The 18,593-nt window shown below is 39.5% G+C and overlaps 1 protein-coding gene across 2 annotated transcripts in view; it reads right to left on the reverse strand.

Annotated features, from left to right (window-relative positions):
* Nucleotides 1–280: 280 nt before the first annotated feature.
* The window catches only part of gng12b (guanine nucleotide binding protein (G protein), gamma 12b), a 65,012-nt gene continuing 46,699 nt past the window's right edge, over nt 281–18,593 (reverse strand). For both annotated transcript variants that reach the window (XM_066664858.1, XM_066664859.1), the window contains 2 exons: nt 5,708–5,823; nt 281–5,487 (listed from right to left, as the gene is read on the reverse strand). In XM_066664858.1, the coding sequence (XP_066520955.1) occupies nt 5,362–5,487; nt 5,708–5,800 (219 nt within the window). In that variant the 5' untranslated portion in view covers nt 5,801–5,823 and the 3' untranslated portion in view covers nt 281–5,361. The remainder of the gene's footprint in view (nt 5,488–5,707; nt 5,824–18,593) is intronic.

Raw genomic sequence — 18,593 nt, forward strand, 5'->3', positions numbered from 1 at the left:
AAATTTTCTGACAGTGTGATTAAAGCTGACTTGGCAGGTTTCTATACAACACAGCATTTCTAAACACACAAAGCTAATCAGTTCTGAATATTATTTTTTACATGATAATATTTGTTTAGACATTTTTAAAGTACTGGTGGAATTTCAACTTCATTTTGATTAGCAATTGGTCATTTACACTTATAAGGTTATTTTCCAAAATAGTAAATATGGCAAAACAAAACCTTTTCATATGGTATGTGTACTCAAAAATAAATCAGGCTGAGTCAGAAGTGTCGAGAATAAAATTATATTTGACTTTAGCTGGAAAATAAAGACATTTACAACACCAGAATATGGAGTCAAACCCTGGTGGGGATTTTTTTCACAGGTAAGTTTCTTTCTAGAAGAACAATCCACACAAAATGGTGACAATGAGTGCACTTCATATTAAAACGATGGTTTTCTTTCAAAGGCAAAAAAGATGAGCGCTGGAGACGATACAGAAAAGGGAAAAAGACTTAAGAGATTAAGCAAGTCATCACAAGGCCAATGCAAATCACTTTCAGAAACGACCACATTACAGAGAAATAAAACATGCTGTCTAATACACAACAGGCCACGCTAACACCAGGGATAAGATACTCACTTAAGGGAAACACTATAAAATGTCACTTTAAAAATGGCACTCAGAATCCAGCAAGTTAAGCAAGGCTGCTTAGTGATTAAAATACTCAAATTTGATTATGCTGCAACATACTGTCGTCAGGGTCATTAAATGCATTTGGGACCATGGTCCAGATTTACTAAAAGCTTTTTTAACCTATTATAAAATGATGAGTGATTGTTTTCGTAACAAAGTAACTAAAGTAATGACCACTAGATTTATTGGCATCGCATGGGTTAAACAATTGGCGTATGCCAGAGGCTTCACTACATCCATCCTGAGGCTTGGTCAGTATAAGGCCACAGCAGTGGCAGAGACGCAAGTGGCTAGACACAGTGAGCAGGACTGCAGGCTGCTAGTTCACAGTAGACGAACCCTTGAGTGTGTAATAGTGTGTAAGGCCAGGCGCTTAGTAGAAGTGAAGCAGAAATACTGGATTAAGGCCTTAGCTGGTTCGGCTGGTCAGTGGGTTGTGTCTGCCAGCTGTGTAATGAGCAAACATTAAGCAGAGGTGCATGATCAGAAATGGCCATGGCTGGAACTTGTTCCTAATTTACATGACTTTATTTATAAAGGGGTGAGAATCTCGTGGCACATCACAATTCAGAGGTATTTTTTATTCACTATGATGTGGTTAAAAAAACAACTCCTTTTTTCCTCCACTAATCACACAATGCTACTAAGCCAGGAAGGTGAAAGCTAGCATATTCTTTATCTGAGACACGTGAAGCCATACACTGCTTCTTTTCTACATAATACTAAATCAGTTCTGTTATGGTAGCCAGCTAACATTGTGCTGAGCCAGAGAGAAAGAAGAAAAACAAGACCAGTTGTACTCCCCTGCCCTCTTGGCCTCAGAATGTTGAGGCATTACCAAGGATTAAAAGTTTGTGTGCATTTTGATGTCTACAGTGAAATATTGAGTACATAAAAAGAAAAATGCTAAAACAAATGTCCAAAACAAAGTCAAATTTGGCCATTCCAGTTATTTCAAAACCACCCCCCTTTTTTTTTTTTACAAATCTAATCTCATTATTTTTTGTCAGACTAGGGTCAACATGCACATTATTGCAATGTTAAATGTAAAAGTACTTTATCAAACTGCTGTGCTAATGCTAACAGTGTTAGGGCTTTAATCAGGTTTTTAATATGATGTTAACTCTTTGAGAATCTTTCAAGAGAAACACATGGTGAATTCAAAATTTGATTATTTTTTTATACCTCTATTAAGTGTGGGAGCCCGATACATAAAAGGTGCTGCATTAAATGCTTGTGCATACTTTAGACTTAAAACATAATTGTACCTTTTAGGGGGAAATAAAATGTTTAAGTCTTTAAATCAGCCAATGAACACTTGTAAACTAACTGTAAAGAAGAAATAGATAACTTTGGTCCTGGAGCACAGCAGTTTGGTAATGTCTTTTTTTTCCCCTGTTTAAGCCCATCTGATTCAACTCATCCATAAATAACCAGACTTAGTTAATGAGCTAAAGCAGGAAGACCACTTAATTGTGCTGACCCCAGGCTTCAGTTCCCCACCTCTGCTGAAAAATGTAAAAATCTGAACTGAAGTCAGCCATAAAAATTTCATGATCAGTGCACCCCTAACTTTAAGCGCTCTTTAAAAACAGTATTTAAAAAAATAAAAATAAAAAATCCACACATACATATAATCACATGCACATACAAAAATGGCATTATGGAGCGCATAGGGGAAGAAAATAAAAACCTGAAGTTGTTGTAAACATGGAATGTTAAAGTTCACAATAACAGTCACCACAATAATTTAGAGTACGTTATCATGTGGCAAGTCATTCATCTGCATGGAGTTAGAAGAAGAGCTGCGCAAAAGCACTGGCAGTGACCCTACAAGATTTTCTATTGCTGATCATATCAGACAATGGATGGCACAAACAAGTTACAGATTAATTCTTGTCAATCAGAAGGTACTATAGCATTATAAAAAAAAATAATAATAATAATAAAAATCAGAAGCATTCTTTAACATGAATATAAGGCATAGAGTCATTAAAGGGTTACAATATATTACTTGTACCATGATCTGGAAATATATTGCTACTTTATCTACCATAAACAGGGCAACAACAAGAAGTCTAAGGTTTATTCTCTAAGGCAAAGGCAATAACTTAGCAGGCAAGGGAATTTGGGTCATACATGTTCATGTATCAAAACAAGATTTTTTGGCAAGGCTTATGAAATATAATCCAGGTAGGTCCTGTTAATGTTGCTGGAACTGAACACTTGAAAACAGCAGAGAAGAGCTAATCATCTTACATTCAGTCTCACGGACTCTACTTAAAAACTAGGGGTAGAAAAAAAAAAACACTGAATGCAGAGATTAATCTCTGTTTAGAATTTGGAATGAAAGCTCTTCAAAAATTAACTGGACAAAAAATAAAAAAGAGTCATGAGTGCAACATTCAGTACAAGTGCAAATTTTAGAGATATTTCCAACTGTATCACCAATACACCTGTTGCACATTTTGGAGGGTCTTTCATTTACTGTAATTTTTGGAAACCACTATCAGGTGGCTGCAGCTTAGTTTTTTATAGCTTGATGAGAACATTAGTTTGCACAAGATTATGCTACTTTGCAGTGAAACAAATCTGGCAAATATGACATTAAAGACTTAAAAATGAAATCAAAATTGTAAATCATGTACATTGTTACATGTGTGTTTTGTTCAATACAAAAAACAATACTTTATTTTCAAATGATCATAGTGCAGTTTGTGATTTTGCGATGCAGTGAATTTTCTCCTAAAAACATTGTCAAAGTCAGTCAGAGATTGTTTATCAGAGTTAGGATCTCTAGGACTTGATGCCACTGTGGAAAAGCTGATGTGTGTTGTTTGGCATGCTCACTAATTCAGTGCTAGCTTGATGTAGCATGCTAAAGAGGAGGGGAAAAAGCATTAGAAAGAAAGGGTATGGCTGGTTTAGTGCTCTGACAGAGGAATTGACCTTTTGCCGACCCAAGCAAAGCCCTCCATTGTTCAGACACGTTGAGTTAAGGAGGGAGTGCTGGTGCTGATGAGGATGAAATACGTCAGAGTGACGCAACTGAATGACACCTGCTTCCCCTTCGCTGAGCAACAGGACCATTCAAATTCTCTGGCAACATACCAAACGGTTTCCTGCAAGATATATAGTGCGCTGCTAGGGTGCAAAAGACCAATGTTTCATGCCCTATATAGTACTATATAGCACAGTGTATCATTTGTTTGTCACTAGGTATGTGACAATACATAGCTGTGCATTGTGGAAATGTGACATCAGCTGTAGTCTATTAACTATTCCATCTAATGCAATTACACTGCTTGTATGCCAAAGGTGGCAAAGGACTTAACCCAAAGCAGTATGTTAGGTGTCAGCAGCAAATATGAGCAGAACATGCTGCTCCAGTTTCATTGGGTTGTCATGATTGTCCTTTTTTTTTTTCAAAATATTGTGAAAATATTATGTTAAAACTTGTGGAATGGTAATCAGTAGGGCTGATCCGAATGCTATTTTTAGGGCTTCGGAGATTCAGCTGTAAATTTTGGTGAATATCCGGGTGGAGATAGGGTGGGGGTTGCTTGCATTTGGTTTAGTTTAGAAAATTGGTGACACTCACTTTAAAATCCCAGGCTCCAGGCTGGAGTTAGCGTGGGTCCTAAATACGGGTTTACATCTAGCTAATAAAATTTTAATCTGAATTAAAAACCTAACACCTACCCAATTAATGAACATCCGGATATTTAGGGCCAGTTCTAACCAGCCCTAGCAATTAATATCCGCGTTGGCTTTAGCGATACTAAACCTGCAAGTGGGTGCAATATGCAGATGAGCTCACTAACCAGTCTCTGTATTTTTATTTCAAGATTGATGCACTTTGACTAACCACAATTCCAAAGAAGATTCTAATAATATTTCGCTAAGGTATCTATCATGTAATCATGGAAATTCCATTATATCAGATCAGTCTTTACCCATGTTCCATCATAGATTTACCGTTAATGTACCACAATAGGAATATAATCTCAATATGGTATACTGTGACGTTTCATATTTTGATAAATATAACCACAATAAAGCATTTCATCCATGTTCAGATGCCCAAGAACATAAGGAGTAGGGAACCATTTGTAATTTACACTCTCTCACCCCTGCACTCTCCATGGCTAACTGAATCTACAGATCCTGTTAACAGTATCATCACAATAGGCCAAAGTACTACTGCTGAGCTTATCTACCCCCACCTATCATAGTGGAGTTAAAAAGACATTAAGAGAGTGAGATGATCAAAGGGAGTCATTGGGGCTTGATGAGAGGAGCACCTGTCTGAGATCTTCCCTATTGAGGCCTCAGCCTTTATTTGCAGATGAGGTGGGTGTAGACCACATAAGATAACACAATCACTGCAAGCAGCTCTCCAGTGCTTAGAATAAATGGGGAGGAAATGAAAAAAATTTTATATAGTTCGTTTCACCTTTGCATCCCAAACAGAGGGTTTGGTTCTGATTTTGTAGAACAGAAAAGGAGAGTTATGTCCTGGTTTATGAGAATTTAAAGGGACAGTGAAGATGAGTGTTAGCTGATTTTTTTTTTCTTTTTTTCTTTTTTAAGGCGACTAGTGTATGAATGCTTCAAGGTAAAATATTCTCTCTGTAAAAAAGGAGGCATTAAAGAGCACATGTTTAGGGGGCTTCCCACTACAATATGGTGCAGGGCTTCTTGTCCTTAAATGGATTTTCTGAGGTTGGAATTCCATTCAGGAGTGGATCGTACTTGGCATGTTCACTACAGTAATTCATGAGGTCCGCTGATGCTTTAGAAACCTGCAGGTAGATGGATAGATAGATAGACATCCAGAGAGATTGATGTGTTAACAGAGAGAGGGACAGACAAAGATGTACAGAGAGAGAGAGAGAGAGAGAGAGAGAGAGAGAGAGAGAGAGAGAGAGAGAGATAGTTACTGACTGCACTTTGAGTTATCCATTCCAGGAACTATCCTTGTGCAATTTTAATATCATTGTATTCACAATGTGTAGTCTTTACCTTTATCCTCTCAATGCTGGCCTCTACCCGTAGCTGATGTACGATTTTCCGTGCCTGCGCTATGTTATTTGAGCTCTGCATCTTCGATGACATTCTTGGGGACAATCTTCAAACACCTGCATCGCAAACACAAGCAAAAAAAAATATTGTCAAGGATGGCTGCATGTCCGTGAGCAACAGTGGTGTTAAACACTACAAAAGACTTGTTACACGCTTTAAAATGAGTGACGTGGTGTTTGAAGTGGAGCCCACTTCAAAAGGAAAAGCAGTGACTATGAAAAACGCTGATACCCAGTCATCCCACATCAGTGCAGACATCTGGAAACAGCATTAGCCTAAATCATTATGTAAAACTACCACAGAAAAGACATGAAAGTATCACATTGTAAGGGCCAAACTATACACATTAAACATTTGCTTACTCACATACGCCCATACCCCCCCCCCCCCCACACACACACACACAAACCACGAGGTAGCATGTTTTCTGCAGAGGCTGGGGGCCCCCTTGTTTCCGCAGCTGTTGGATGGGAGGTACTGGGCTTTAGCAAGGGCCCTGCAAGGGGTTTTGAACTGGCCTAGTGTCTTCTTTCTGTTTAAAGTAAAAGTACTGCAATTATATATATTTTTTGTAATGGTCTTTGCAACATTTCTAAACACACTGGTGAATCAATAAAATGACATGGTTCAAAATTGTCCTGCATTATTTTGATCTTAATTATAACTCATCTGGACATCAGTACACAGTCCGAACTGGTCACTGGTCATGAGGTTCCAGTAAACACATAGTGATGGGTCAGACTTTGCACAACACATCTTGTGATAACAGAACTGCAAATTCAAACATAATGATAAAATAATAATAATAATAATAACCAAACAATATCTTATGCAGCCCTGCTGTAAATCATGTAACACAAAAAACAGTGTTACTTTCAGTATCACGTGGTGACAGAAGGCAGTGTGAACTGAACTAACTCTAGATGTTCAGACATGTCTCTAAAGCACAACATGTGCTGTTATCCCACTTCCTCAGAAACAGGGCACGCTGTTATCAAAGTTTCAAAAGAAAAGCATGAGCAGCCCCTGCACACTCTCTTTCTCTTTTTCTGGCACCACATTTCTATCTCTGCAGAAAGAAACGCCCTGAAACGAACAGGCAGCTGAAAGAGCAGGGAGCAGTGGGGGAACAGAGATAAAGCTGATTGGATGGCCTCATAAATCCTCCTGTCTGATTAATCTGGAGCTGTAACACCGGACACACGCTCTCTGAGGGGTTAAGAGGGGGCCCCACACATTGGACACACAAACACACACACACTGGCCTGCAGGATACGATGTGCCCTGACAATGCTGTGTGCACTTCAAGTGGTATACGGCTACACAACCCCTGTTTGACAATCATTATGATGGTATATTTCCTCTGCAAAATGGTTATCACAGAAATATTTAGAACACTTCTCCACCTACATATTTAATGATAATCACAATGGTGGCATACCGACAGTGGAGCTGGGTTTGGTTTTTTTTCTTCCTCTTTCTTTTTTCCTCAGAGCTCAGTTAATCTCATTTTAGACCAGAAATAGTAACAACAATACTTCTGCACTTGTAGGACCAGAATGGCCATTTATTCTGCCTGCTCACAGTGCAATAGCTGTTTTATACTTCCCTTTTCAAACATCATGTGAATAACAAGGAACGTATCTTGCAATTGTAAAAAACTAAATAAATAATAATTAAAGATATTTAAATGTAGCTACATGCCATTAGGACACCAAACAACTGAATACAATTCTAGTGACGAGTCAATGACAAAGAACCATGTGTAATTATGCTACAACAATTTCATTCATTCATTATCTGTAACTGTTTGAAAATACACAAGTGCACTTACCTGTTTAACTTAATGTGATTACAAGATGTATAATATAATTGACTAATTGCATATCTACAGCAAACACCTGTTGATCATACTGCCATTCCTGTTAATCCTGTCACTCGTGTACAAAATACTTTTCATAATTCAACTGGTGGAAAAGCTTTAACATTCCAAGAATGTTCTGCTTCGCTGCAATGATATGCTGTGTCACGCTGCTTCTGGTGTCATGCAGTCTTGCAGGATCTTTGCATCTTTATCTATCAGTTTTAGGCTAGATGAGAATGTCTTTTGATGTTTTGACGAATGAAGATATTATCGAGCAATGTCTAAATCATATAGGACAATCTTTAACAATGACTCTTATTTCAGAGCACAGCACAAAAGCAATAGGTAACTATAAAATGGCAGAAGCCCTCTGTGCAGTTGGCTTTAATTCCTGCGCTAACACAACCAAAGCCATTTCTTCAGAACAGAAGCTGAAGAAGAAAAATTACATGGAACTAGCAGTTAAAAAAAAAAAAAAAAAAAAAAAAAAAATAAAAAAAAAAAGAAATGCATGACGTCATCAACTCTAATTTCTGGAAGTGCTGGCAATGCAAACTTTACACAGCATTCTGAAAAGATATCTGTTGACATCACAACTGTTGCAGTGAATTCAAGATTATATTTAGCTAATCAAATGTTAAGGGTATGTGTCTAGTAGATTGTGCAACTAGTTCAGGGAACAGACACAGAAGCCCATTGTTCTCACATTGTCAACACACTGTGACGAACACAGCTGAAATAAAGATGATGATAGTGTCCAGGCAAAGGCAGAGTTTGTGCTGAATCTGAGGTCTTTAAAACATAATTAATGAAATCAGGTACGCAGAAGGACACATGCATTCAGCAAATATAAAGAGCATGGATTTTGTTTGGTTTGATCAGCTATAGTAGATGCTTGTTTTTCTCAGCATGTTAACGGCCATAAAGCAGCATAAAGAAACACAGGGCGTCACTGGGCTGCAAAGGGCATGCAAAGTGCCAACATAGGGCAGCATTTGGCAGCACAAGGCAAAAACAGGGCCAATGCAAAGTAGCCAGGGGGCTGAATATGGCAAGCATAATGCCAGCACTGGTCCCCATAAAACAGCTATAAAGCAGCATGAGGCAAATGCAGTACCAACAACAGAACAGCACAGGGATTTGGAAGTTGATATTTGAAGCTGACTGCGTTAACAATCATGCTCTGTGTACAATATTAGCCTAGATTGTAATTAGTTAAAGAAACACAAGGTAGCATTTTTACCTTAAAATAAAAGCTTTAAAAATCATTGTGATGCTCCACTGACCTGTAATATGAAGAGTAGAACCTTTGTTTTTGCTACTCCAGGCTCAACACTGCAGAAACTGCACTATGAACATTTGGAGGAGGGTAGAAACCACTTCCTCCTGCCTCCCTCTTGATTTCAAGACAATGCTGTAAAAGTGAAATACACTCTGCAATGGGGTGGGCGATATGTCAAAAATACATTATCAAGATTTTTTTTTGTAGATCACGATCACGATCACAATATGAACTTATGAGCTTATATGAACCTAAAACTGTAGCGGACTGAATGCAGCACGATTCAGCAATCTCCCTGTGATGGTGCATCGTGGACATAACCTTATCCTTTGCAATCGGATATCACAAACTCCTACTCTGCAACTATAGAGTGTAGCCCCAAGAATAAAAATATGAATCTTACCTACAGTATCTTAATGCAGTTCATTTAAAAAGGACACTAGTACTGAAATCAATCAGTGGGGGGGGGGTATTCTACCCTCCTTCAAAAGTCACATAGAGTCACATAGTGTAATTTCTGCAGTGCTGAACACAGCGTAATAACAAAAGTAGCTCTATTCTGTCTATTACAGCTCAGTGAAGCATCACAATAACTTTGAAGCAGTAATTTTAAGGTAAAAATATTACATATTGTTCCTTTAAAGGTACAGCCTTTAACACAGATGTTCAAACTGTGCAAACACAGAATGTGTAATCCCCAAAAACGCAATAAAATGGACTAGCCTGGAGCAGATTCATTTGTGCATCACCTTTGGGATAAGTTGAAGTGGAAGTTGTAAACAAGGACTGATCTTTAAATTCTTACTGAATCATTAATAATGCAACTACTGTAAAGGTCACGAGTGTAGCCACCTAGCAAGTGCAGGCCAGTGCGACAGCATTAGTTATCCCCTCTCTTCTGCAACTTCACTCAGAGGCCCCCCTCCAACCCTCTCTGCAAGGTCAATTCGTCTCCACTTCCTCACCGCTCGACTGCCTGGACGCTCATATGTACTGAGACGGAAGCAGCGTGACAGCATGAGTAACTGCCAGAGCCGGCGCGCTCAGAGAACCTGCCAGATGCCCACATCCGTTTCATTAACCCACTCACTCACTCATTTCTCTTCCCTCTCTCTCCATGCAGGAAGTTATATCCCTTTCTTCTCCAGCCCTGGACAGTATTAAATGATTAAAAGATGTGTTTCAGTGTAAAAATAGAGGGGGAACAGGAAGAAGAGGGAGTTAGTAAGAGCAGGAAACTCACCACACACACACCACAGAAGCCAAAATCAGAGACAAAGCACCAGCAGAGAGAACTGCTTAGTGAATGCTACATTTACACCAACTAAATATATTTTAGACTGATATTTATACATATTAATGACAGTATGTAGACTCACACATGATATATTTTCCACACGCACCCATTGCTGACACAGGTGTTCAACTGTGAAAACACAGCATGTATATCGCAGCACACTTTTAGAAGTGTGCGATTATCTGCAGCTGTCATCCATGAACCTGAGGCTGCCAATATACAAAAGTCAAGTGTCGGCAAGAGGTGTGTAAAGCCCCTCAGAACAATGTTGTCTTTCCATCTTCTCTGGAGTGACGGAAAATCATCAAATATGTTTAAGGCTTCAGATTTGCTGTTTTGACAGTTCATATTCATAAATGTAAGTGGCCGATATCAGTCTTTGATGTGAACGAATCTGTGTCTGAAACAGCATGTATGCATGCATTGATACGTTTATGCATGTCGCGTCCTTCAACAACAAATCAACAGATTTGTGAAGCTGCAAAAACAGACGTTAGCTCATATGTGCATCGCATTTTACATTTACATTTATGCAATTGGCAGACGCTTTTATCCAAAGCGACTTACAAAAGAGGATCTAACATTCAAACTACAGCACAATTTATGTGCTACCGGCCCGGAAGTAATAAGTGCATTAAAGAAAGACTTTCAGTGCAAGAGATACTCTCGGAAGAGCTGGGTTTTCAAGGATTTCTTGAATGCGGAGAGGGTTTCTGTTGCTCTGATAGTGCTTGGAAGCTCGTTCCACCAGTGTGGTACCAGAGATGAGAATAGACTCGACTGACCTGTACGGGGGGTTGGTTGTGTTAGTAGCCGCTCCTTTGAGGAACAGAGAGGGCGGGCGCTAACATATGGTTTTAAAGAGTCTATTGAGGTAGATGGGAGCAGAGCCAGTGAATACTCTGAAGGCCATCATTAGTGATTTAAATTTGATGCAAGCAGCTAAGGGTAGCCAATGCAGCTCAGCTAATAGGGGTGTGACATGTGCTTTTAGGCTGGTTGAAAAGCAGGCGTGCTACAGCATTCTGGATCATCTGTAGCGGTCTCACAGCACAGGCCGGAAGACCTGTCAGAAGGGCATTGCAATAGTCAAGACGGGAGATTACTAACGTCTAAACAAGGAGCTGTGTTGCATGTTGAGTTAGGTATGGCCTAATCTTCCTTATGTTGAATAGGGAGAAGCGGCGCGATCGAGCTACAGCGGTAACGTGATCTGCGAAGGTCAGCTGGTCATTAACCATGACACCCAGGTTTCTTACAACCTTGGTGGGAGCCACTGATAGGGAATCTAGCTCTACTTTTGCCTGGGAGGAAGCAAGCAGTTCACCAACTGTGCATTATTATGATGAGAAAGCACAAAAATAAATAAATACATAATAAAAAATAAACTTAAAAAGCATTTAAATTGCTGGGTGGCACGGTGGTGCAGCAGGTAGTGTTGCAGTCACACAGCTTCAAGGACCTGGAGGTTGTGGGTTCGAGTCCTGCTCCAGGTGACTGTCTGTGAGGATTTTGGTGTGTTCTCCCCGTGTCCGTGTGGTTTTCCTTGGGGTGCTCCGGTTTCTTCCCACGGTCCAAAAACACACGTTGGTATGTGGATTGTCAACTCAAAAAGTGTCTGCAAGTGTGAGAGTAAATGTGTGCATGTGTGTCGCCCTGTGAAGAACTGGCGCCCCCTCCAGGGTGTGTTGCGCCTTGCGCCTTGGACACAGGCAAAAGAAGCATGAAGTCCGATCTGGCTGTTCATGTTCATGTTGCATGCTAGAGACTCAAATCTGATTTGACATGTCCACACAGCCCTGAAAAGATCAGATTTGTGTCACATTAAGGCTTAAGATGACAAGGCATGGCATTTCTGTTTCAGAACTAAATCCATCACCCAACATTAGCACTTGACTTCAACCAGATCCTAAGAGCAATTTTCCAATTTGTAGTGTAAAGCCTTTCCAGAAGAGTAGAGGTTGTTACTGCATCAAAGGAAAAAAAGAATACCCCTTCTAATTCAGCACACTTTTCCCACCATATCACACTATCAGGTGTGTTTGTTATCAAAGCTGATTACATACCTGCATGTATGCACATTGCAAATGTGATTTCACTGCTGTGTCCTGCTTTGTGTACTGCATTGGGATCTGACTCTAAAATTACAAGTGCAGTGTAGTCTATGCCCTTATCCTCAAGCAGACCTGTATTTTTCATGTACTCTTCAGCCATGTGTAGTGCAGCACTTGGTAAGTCCACATATGCATGGGTCAATGCAGCAGCAGTGAAGCGTCTAGTAGAGTGATCTTTGTATTTCCTAGAGCTACAGTGCATAGTGTCCTCAGATGACACTGTGCAAAGGCAGCAGGCACTCGAGTCTCTTTCTGATGTAATTACAGCTTTAGAGACTGCCTGGAGGTTTAGGCTCTCTCGAGTCCCCTGAACAGACGCTGCCTGCTTACATGCCTCTTTATCCTTGGATTCAACCTTCAACATGAATCAAATGCATAGTCGGTTTGAGGGGCAGGTGGGTACAGCAGACAATGAAGAAGAGAAAGAGAGAAGAAAGAGAAAGGCAAGGCAGTGAATCATTTTCATATCTTTATGGAGAGATTTTTGACTCTTTGATGTACAGAAAGAGAGGCAAAGATGAAAAAAAGGGCAAAAACATATGACTCATGCTAAAGCCTATAAACAAACATAGAAGAGCAGAGAATGAACAAAAGCACCTATGGGTAGAAGCCAGATCAACTTGGGGCAGACCTTGGTGCTAGTGTATCACAGTTTATTCTACAGGTAAATACTGGTGAAATATACAGGTATAAAATATAGTGTTTAAATATAAAAAGAGTGTTTTATTATTACCAACAATGATGGTAATACCAAATGAAGAAAAAAGTTCAAAGCTAGTATTTTTGTTGTGTGTACTGGGCCACAATCTTTGTAAAGATTGTTGTAAAATGTTTTTGTGCACCACTAAAATCACAGTGGTAAAAAGTCACTTTGATCCTGGATATGAGCAGAACAACAGGGCATGTCATACTAATTCACTACATTTCCCATAATGCCCCAGCACCTTATAAAAAGCCTGATCCAACTAATGCTTTTAGTTGGAGCCAGTTTGCTTCAGTTTTTTGCTAGATGTATTGAACATTCATAAAAAGTATAAACAAAGCTAGGCACGCAACAATCAAGGTAATTATTTCTCATGTTTGGGTTACAGCCACTTTACCATATCAACTACCAAAAATACATATTACACCACTAAAGCAAACAGTCCTTTCCATGCCCACAGATAATGCTACACCACCCAACATGACACTCATGAACATGTCCTTTCTAAAGATTGCTGTTTATGAATCGTTCAATTCCACAAATTTTTTTATTAAATTAGGTGCTGCAGAAGTTTAGTAACAAAATTCTCTCACTGTACCCCATATGTATGTCAGAGGATGAATGTAGTAAAGAGACTTATACAGTTTTTGTTAAAGGAACTGCACATAAAATTAATGCAATAAATAAAAAATATATTTAGTGTTATATTGTTCTTCAATTATCCTCCGTGTTATAGTAATCTATTTAGTGTTTAACAGTTTTTTCTATATGCACAGATGTGCCAGTATGACTGAATGGCGATCATATGCTTGAACGGCTGGGCCCCTCTAAAATCTGTGTGCGCCCCAGTACAATAAGTATTCTAGCGACATGTCAATTAATATGTGCTTAAAAAAACAAAAACAAAACCACCTATTTAAACTAACCATTTACTATTAGACACACTAAAACTATAAATATATGCGCACATATAAAAATATTTGTTTTCTGTCTAGTTAGAACACTAAGGTTCCATCTGATTTCCCTGGAATAAAAGTTTAGTGAATACAAAAGAGATGTGAAAGACATTCAACTTTCATTTTGCTTAGAATAGCAGAATTTATCACTTGAATTGACTCAAATGTAGGCCACCCATTATAGTGTCTGCAAGCTTCAACTGCCATGACCCTACACCCTTCTCCATCTCCCTTGGGTTGGCTCCCTTCCAGGAACTGCCCAAATTCCACTGGTCCCACATGCCTCTGATGTTAATGTCCAGGAATAACAGCATTCTTCTGCAGAAAAAGCCACACGGACCACCATGCCTGCAGATGCACCTGGAAAAAAGACCTTCAGCCTTAAACGTTACATTTTTTGCCTCAAATTCTGCACGTTTGAATGGAGCACTGCTCCAAAACACAGCAAGCAATTTGGTCGTGTGCTCTATGTTCACAAACAACTCAGCGCTATTATCCAAAACTGACCTTTGTACAGACATTTAGGACTTAATGTCCACACGTCACACTGCACCATTCATAACAACACTAAACACATTCATAGGCTGTGCCAGGAAGCACTGGGCTTAACGGGACACACACAGCAGTATGTACACAGCTGAGTTTCCAACATTTGGGCTGGTAGGTGCAGGACACAGAGAGGTCAGATAACTCTGTCTCACTTGAAATTTCCAGACCATAACAGTTGCCCATTCCAGTGAAAAACTGCTTTACGGAGCAGCTCTGAGATTCAGTGCTAAATCTTGCTAATGCTTTTTCTAGGGTCAACTGATGTATTATACATTTTCATCAGCACCATAAACAATTTCTTCTTTTATGGTCCAAAACAATAATATTGCTCCCTTCAGGTCCTGGCGTGTGCAATGCATTTTACGATTTTAAACGCACATTTTAGAATTACAATACATCATAATGTTCTAACATCTGTGCTAATGCATGTAGGTCTTGCAGGCATCACATTTTCAAACATATGTTTTACTACAAATGACTAGAAATTATATACCGCGTGCATCTTATCAACATTACAGTGTTATAGTTTATTTGGCAATCTGTTCTTATACAGATATTTATAAAGGATCCCCAAGTGTTAGTTGTTAAAACACTTGCTAAAATGAAATCAACATCCAAACTGACACAAGCAGCTTTTTGACACTAAACCTTGTTGAAATATGCCTTAAGAAATGTTTATGTAGGTTTGTGAGAGTTGTCATTAAAGGCTTACACAGAAGTCGTGTAGCCTTACAAAGCTGCTCTTCAGTAAAATGTTCCTGTTGTTCCTTTTTATGAGAATTTATTTTTTCTCTCGTCACAGAAACCTACCATCCATAAAAATAACAAACACTTGTAGATTCCTTTGTGCAAAACCAGAAAAACGCTTAGCAACAAGGTTGACGGGACCTGAAATCAGCGTCTTGTGGTGTGAAAACACAATGGGGTTGTTCAGGACGTACGATGTGCTGGGAGGACAATGAGGACTGTGCTATCAGCAGGGTGACAAACTACAGCTTGCTGGATGAGAGATATGGCAGCCTGAAAACGGCAAGGCCACAGAGTGTGTGGCAAACGGGGTGAGTGTAAGTGCACCCTCATGAGAGTTAATCTCACACAGCCTGATGTTATCAGACAGACAGAATGTACAGAGCCATGGGGAGGAGACGAGATGGCCTCTCTCACACAGGAAGAGGGATGGGGGGGTGGGTGAAAGGGAGTGGAGAAAAGGAAGGTTGGAGAAGGATATGAAAAAAAAATGAAAGAAATGACATTGCATTACAATGCTCTTATTATCACCACATTAGTTAGACTTATCACTATCATTAGCTGCAGTACTACTATTTTATGTATTTAATGCATTGTATTTTACTTGTTCATCTTTACTGCTTCAAACATCTAATGCTGTACATTTTTATGGGCTTTGAATTCAAAAAAGACATAAGGAATTACAGGCAAGCAGACTGCAACACTTTGGACAGGCAGCCACTGCCATTATCACACATATCAAAAAATGCAGCAAGCTGACTTTATGAGTAATTCCAGAGATGAGTAGCTTAGACACGAGTGATATTTACAGGAGATACTTGAAAGAAAGTTGATAGATTTGTGCACAAAAAACCCTGAGGCGTCAGGTAGAGGGGCTGGGCAGAAGTCGCTTTATTCACTGTCTGAAGCTAGCATGATTAGCCTCTGAGTCACAGCCTGCTAGTCTCTATCATGTCACCGGCAAGGGTGAGAAAGAGCGAGACACCGTGGGAGACAGAGAGGAGGCATAAACGCATGGCTACATCCCGCCTTTCCTCACGTGTCTGGGAGGTTAACGGTTGAACGAGAGGAGGAGTGGGTCACACATGGGCCAATGTCATCGTCTTTCTGCTTGTGCTGCAAACATTTTTGTGTGTGTATGTGTGAGTGTGTGTGGGCACAAAGGCAGGCAAACACATGTTCTTTTCAGAATCAGAATTTACTAAATGGTGCACATCCAATTCTTTGCTCATTTGGAGGAAGATACATGCATACTTATACATGCAGTACTAGGCAAATTTAGAGGCCACACATTTATATTTTCAGAAGGTTATCAATGCAGTAATTCAAATTAAAAAATATAATTAAAGATCAAAAGATGGTAAACAATGGTCAACATCATAAACAGCTTTCATATGCAAGAAATTTGCAAATCACACACTAAGGTAGTCTCGTCCCCGTCCCCCTGTCCCAACCTCAAAAGGTCACAAAGGCACACTGATTGCTTCAACAGCCATTCAAGGCCTACATAAAGTCAAGCACAAAAGAAAACATTAGCAATATAATGGTGTGCTCCAGCACACAAGCCAAAGGTCATCATGCACAATGCCTGTGATCAGCTAAAGTAGCGTAAAACTCTTAATTGCTGGAGTGTAGAGGAGTGGAATAGTGTTCTTTGGAATGAGGAATCACTATTGAACACTTCTGAATTGAAGCACAATGAGTATATTTGGGTTAACATAAACATGCGATGGTGTGCTACATGATCAGGTATGGCAACCTCAGGCACAAAAACTTGTTTCAGGCACAGGGTGAAGCTGAGGGCAATTAGCTTGGCACACAAAGACAAGTATAATAATTTCCTCGTGTGAGGTTGAATTTTCTGCAAAATGTTTTACCTATTTGCAAGAGCATTGCTACCCCACCCCCCACCCAACCACACAAAGTTGTTTATCCTGCTCCCGATTTTTGAATTGGATCTAACACCATAGATCAGGCAGCTTCACTTGGCAGCAAGCTTTCTATAAATGTACTGCAACCAGTATTCTAGTTTTCCCACTGTTACAAGCCTTCTGATGGATTTAGTGCAATACGTTTATAGTTCCGCTTAGTTCCCAGTTTATGTTTTTTTTATTTCTTTAAATTCTTAAAAAGTGGTAAATCCCTAAGAATATTTTCATGACAACATATATTTGATGGTAAGAAAATTACGTGAGAACTAGGGGTGGGCGGGTATTTTTGTGATAACAATGTTCTTGGCACAATGACAAACAGAAACAATTTTTATATTAATTCTTTTGCCAAAATATACTTACTTTAACTATATTTAAACTATATGTCATATTTATATTTTTCCACCACAGAGTTACTTTCCATCATACTGCTCCTATGCCTACATGACACTTATGGACATACAGCATAAACAAGTGAGAATATCATGATTTTATTTATTTATTTATTTTTTACTGTGTTACAATTAATAATGATATTATTGGGAACAATACGATACTGGCACATCCCTAGTTAGAACTGAGTTTTCATTATCTGTGGAGGGTAATCAAAATAATTGACATATTTCAAGTAAAATCTTTCCTTGTAGATTTGAGTAATTTCTGTACTATGCACACACACACACACACACACACACATATATATATATAATGTTCTGATAATAAATATTTTAATGTTGTATAGTAATACTGCAATAGTGTTGTCATATGATTGATAAATATAGAAACTAAATGTCATGATAACATTTTGAGCACCCTGGGATAAGTTGGAATAATGTAAAACTCTTTAAACACATTGACCTGTAGCAAAGCTAACTACTTCTTAATTGCCTTGGAAAAAAAATGCTAAAAAAGCACATGCAAGGATGGTCCAGAATATATAAAGCATCTCCATTTCTATCCCCCCCAACTTTGCCTCTAGTTGGCCTCTTGAGCTGCCAGTTACAGTCAGCAATTGCATGAGTAAGTGGACTGCCGTGGGCTGAGTGTTTGATCTCCTCAGAGTCGGCATCTGAACTGCCAGACATCAGAGCTTACGCTCTGCATATTCCTCCAAGTGGTCCATACACACATTCTGCCACTTCTCTCTTTTTAGGCCAGGTGAGTGAGATCAGAGAGTTTAGCTTTGCGTTTGAAGTCCTGGAGCTTCTCTTGCTACCATAGCACATGTGCAGAGCGGCCGAAGAAAAGAGGGAAAAAAGGGTGGGGGGGGGTGCAGAGTGAAGGGGTGGGATGTTTGCTTTCCGGAAGGGCTGCTGAGGCCAGGCGAGGCATGGCGGGACAGGAAGCTGAGCGGCACGAGAGCGGAGCGGCAGGTCCGTCTAG

The sequence above is a fragment of the Hoplias malabaricus genome, chromosome 3 (assembly GCF_029633855.1).
Source record: "Hoplias malabaricus isolate fHopMal1 chromosome 3, fHopMal1.hap1, whole genome shotgun sequence".
Classification (NCBI taxonomy): Eukaryota; Metazoa; Chordata; class Actinopteri; order Characiformes; family Erythrinidae; genus Hoplias; species Hoplias malabaricus.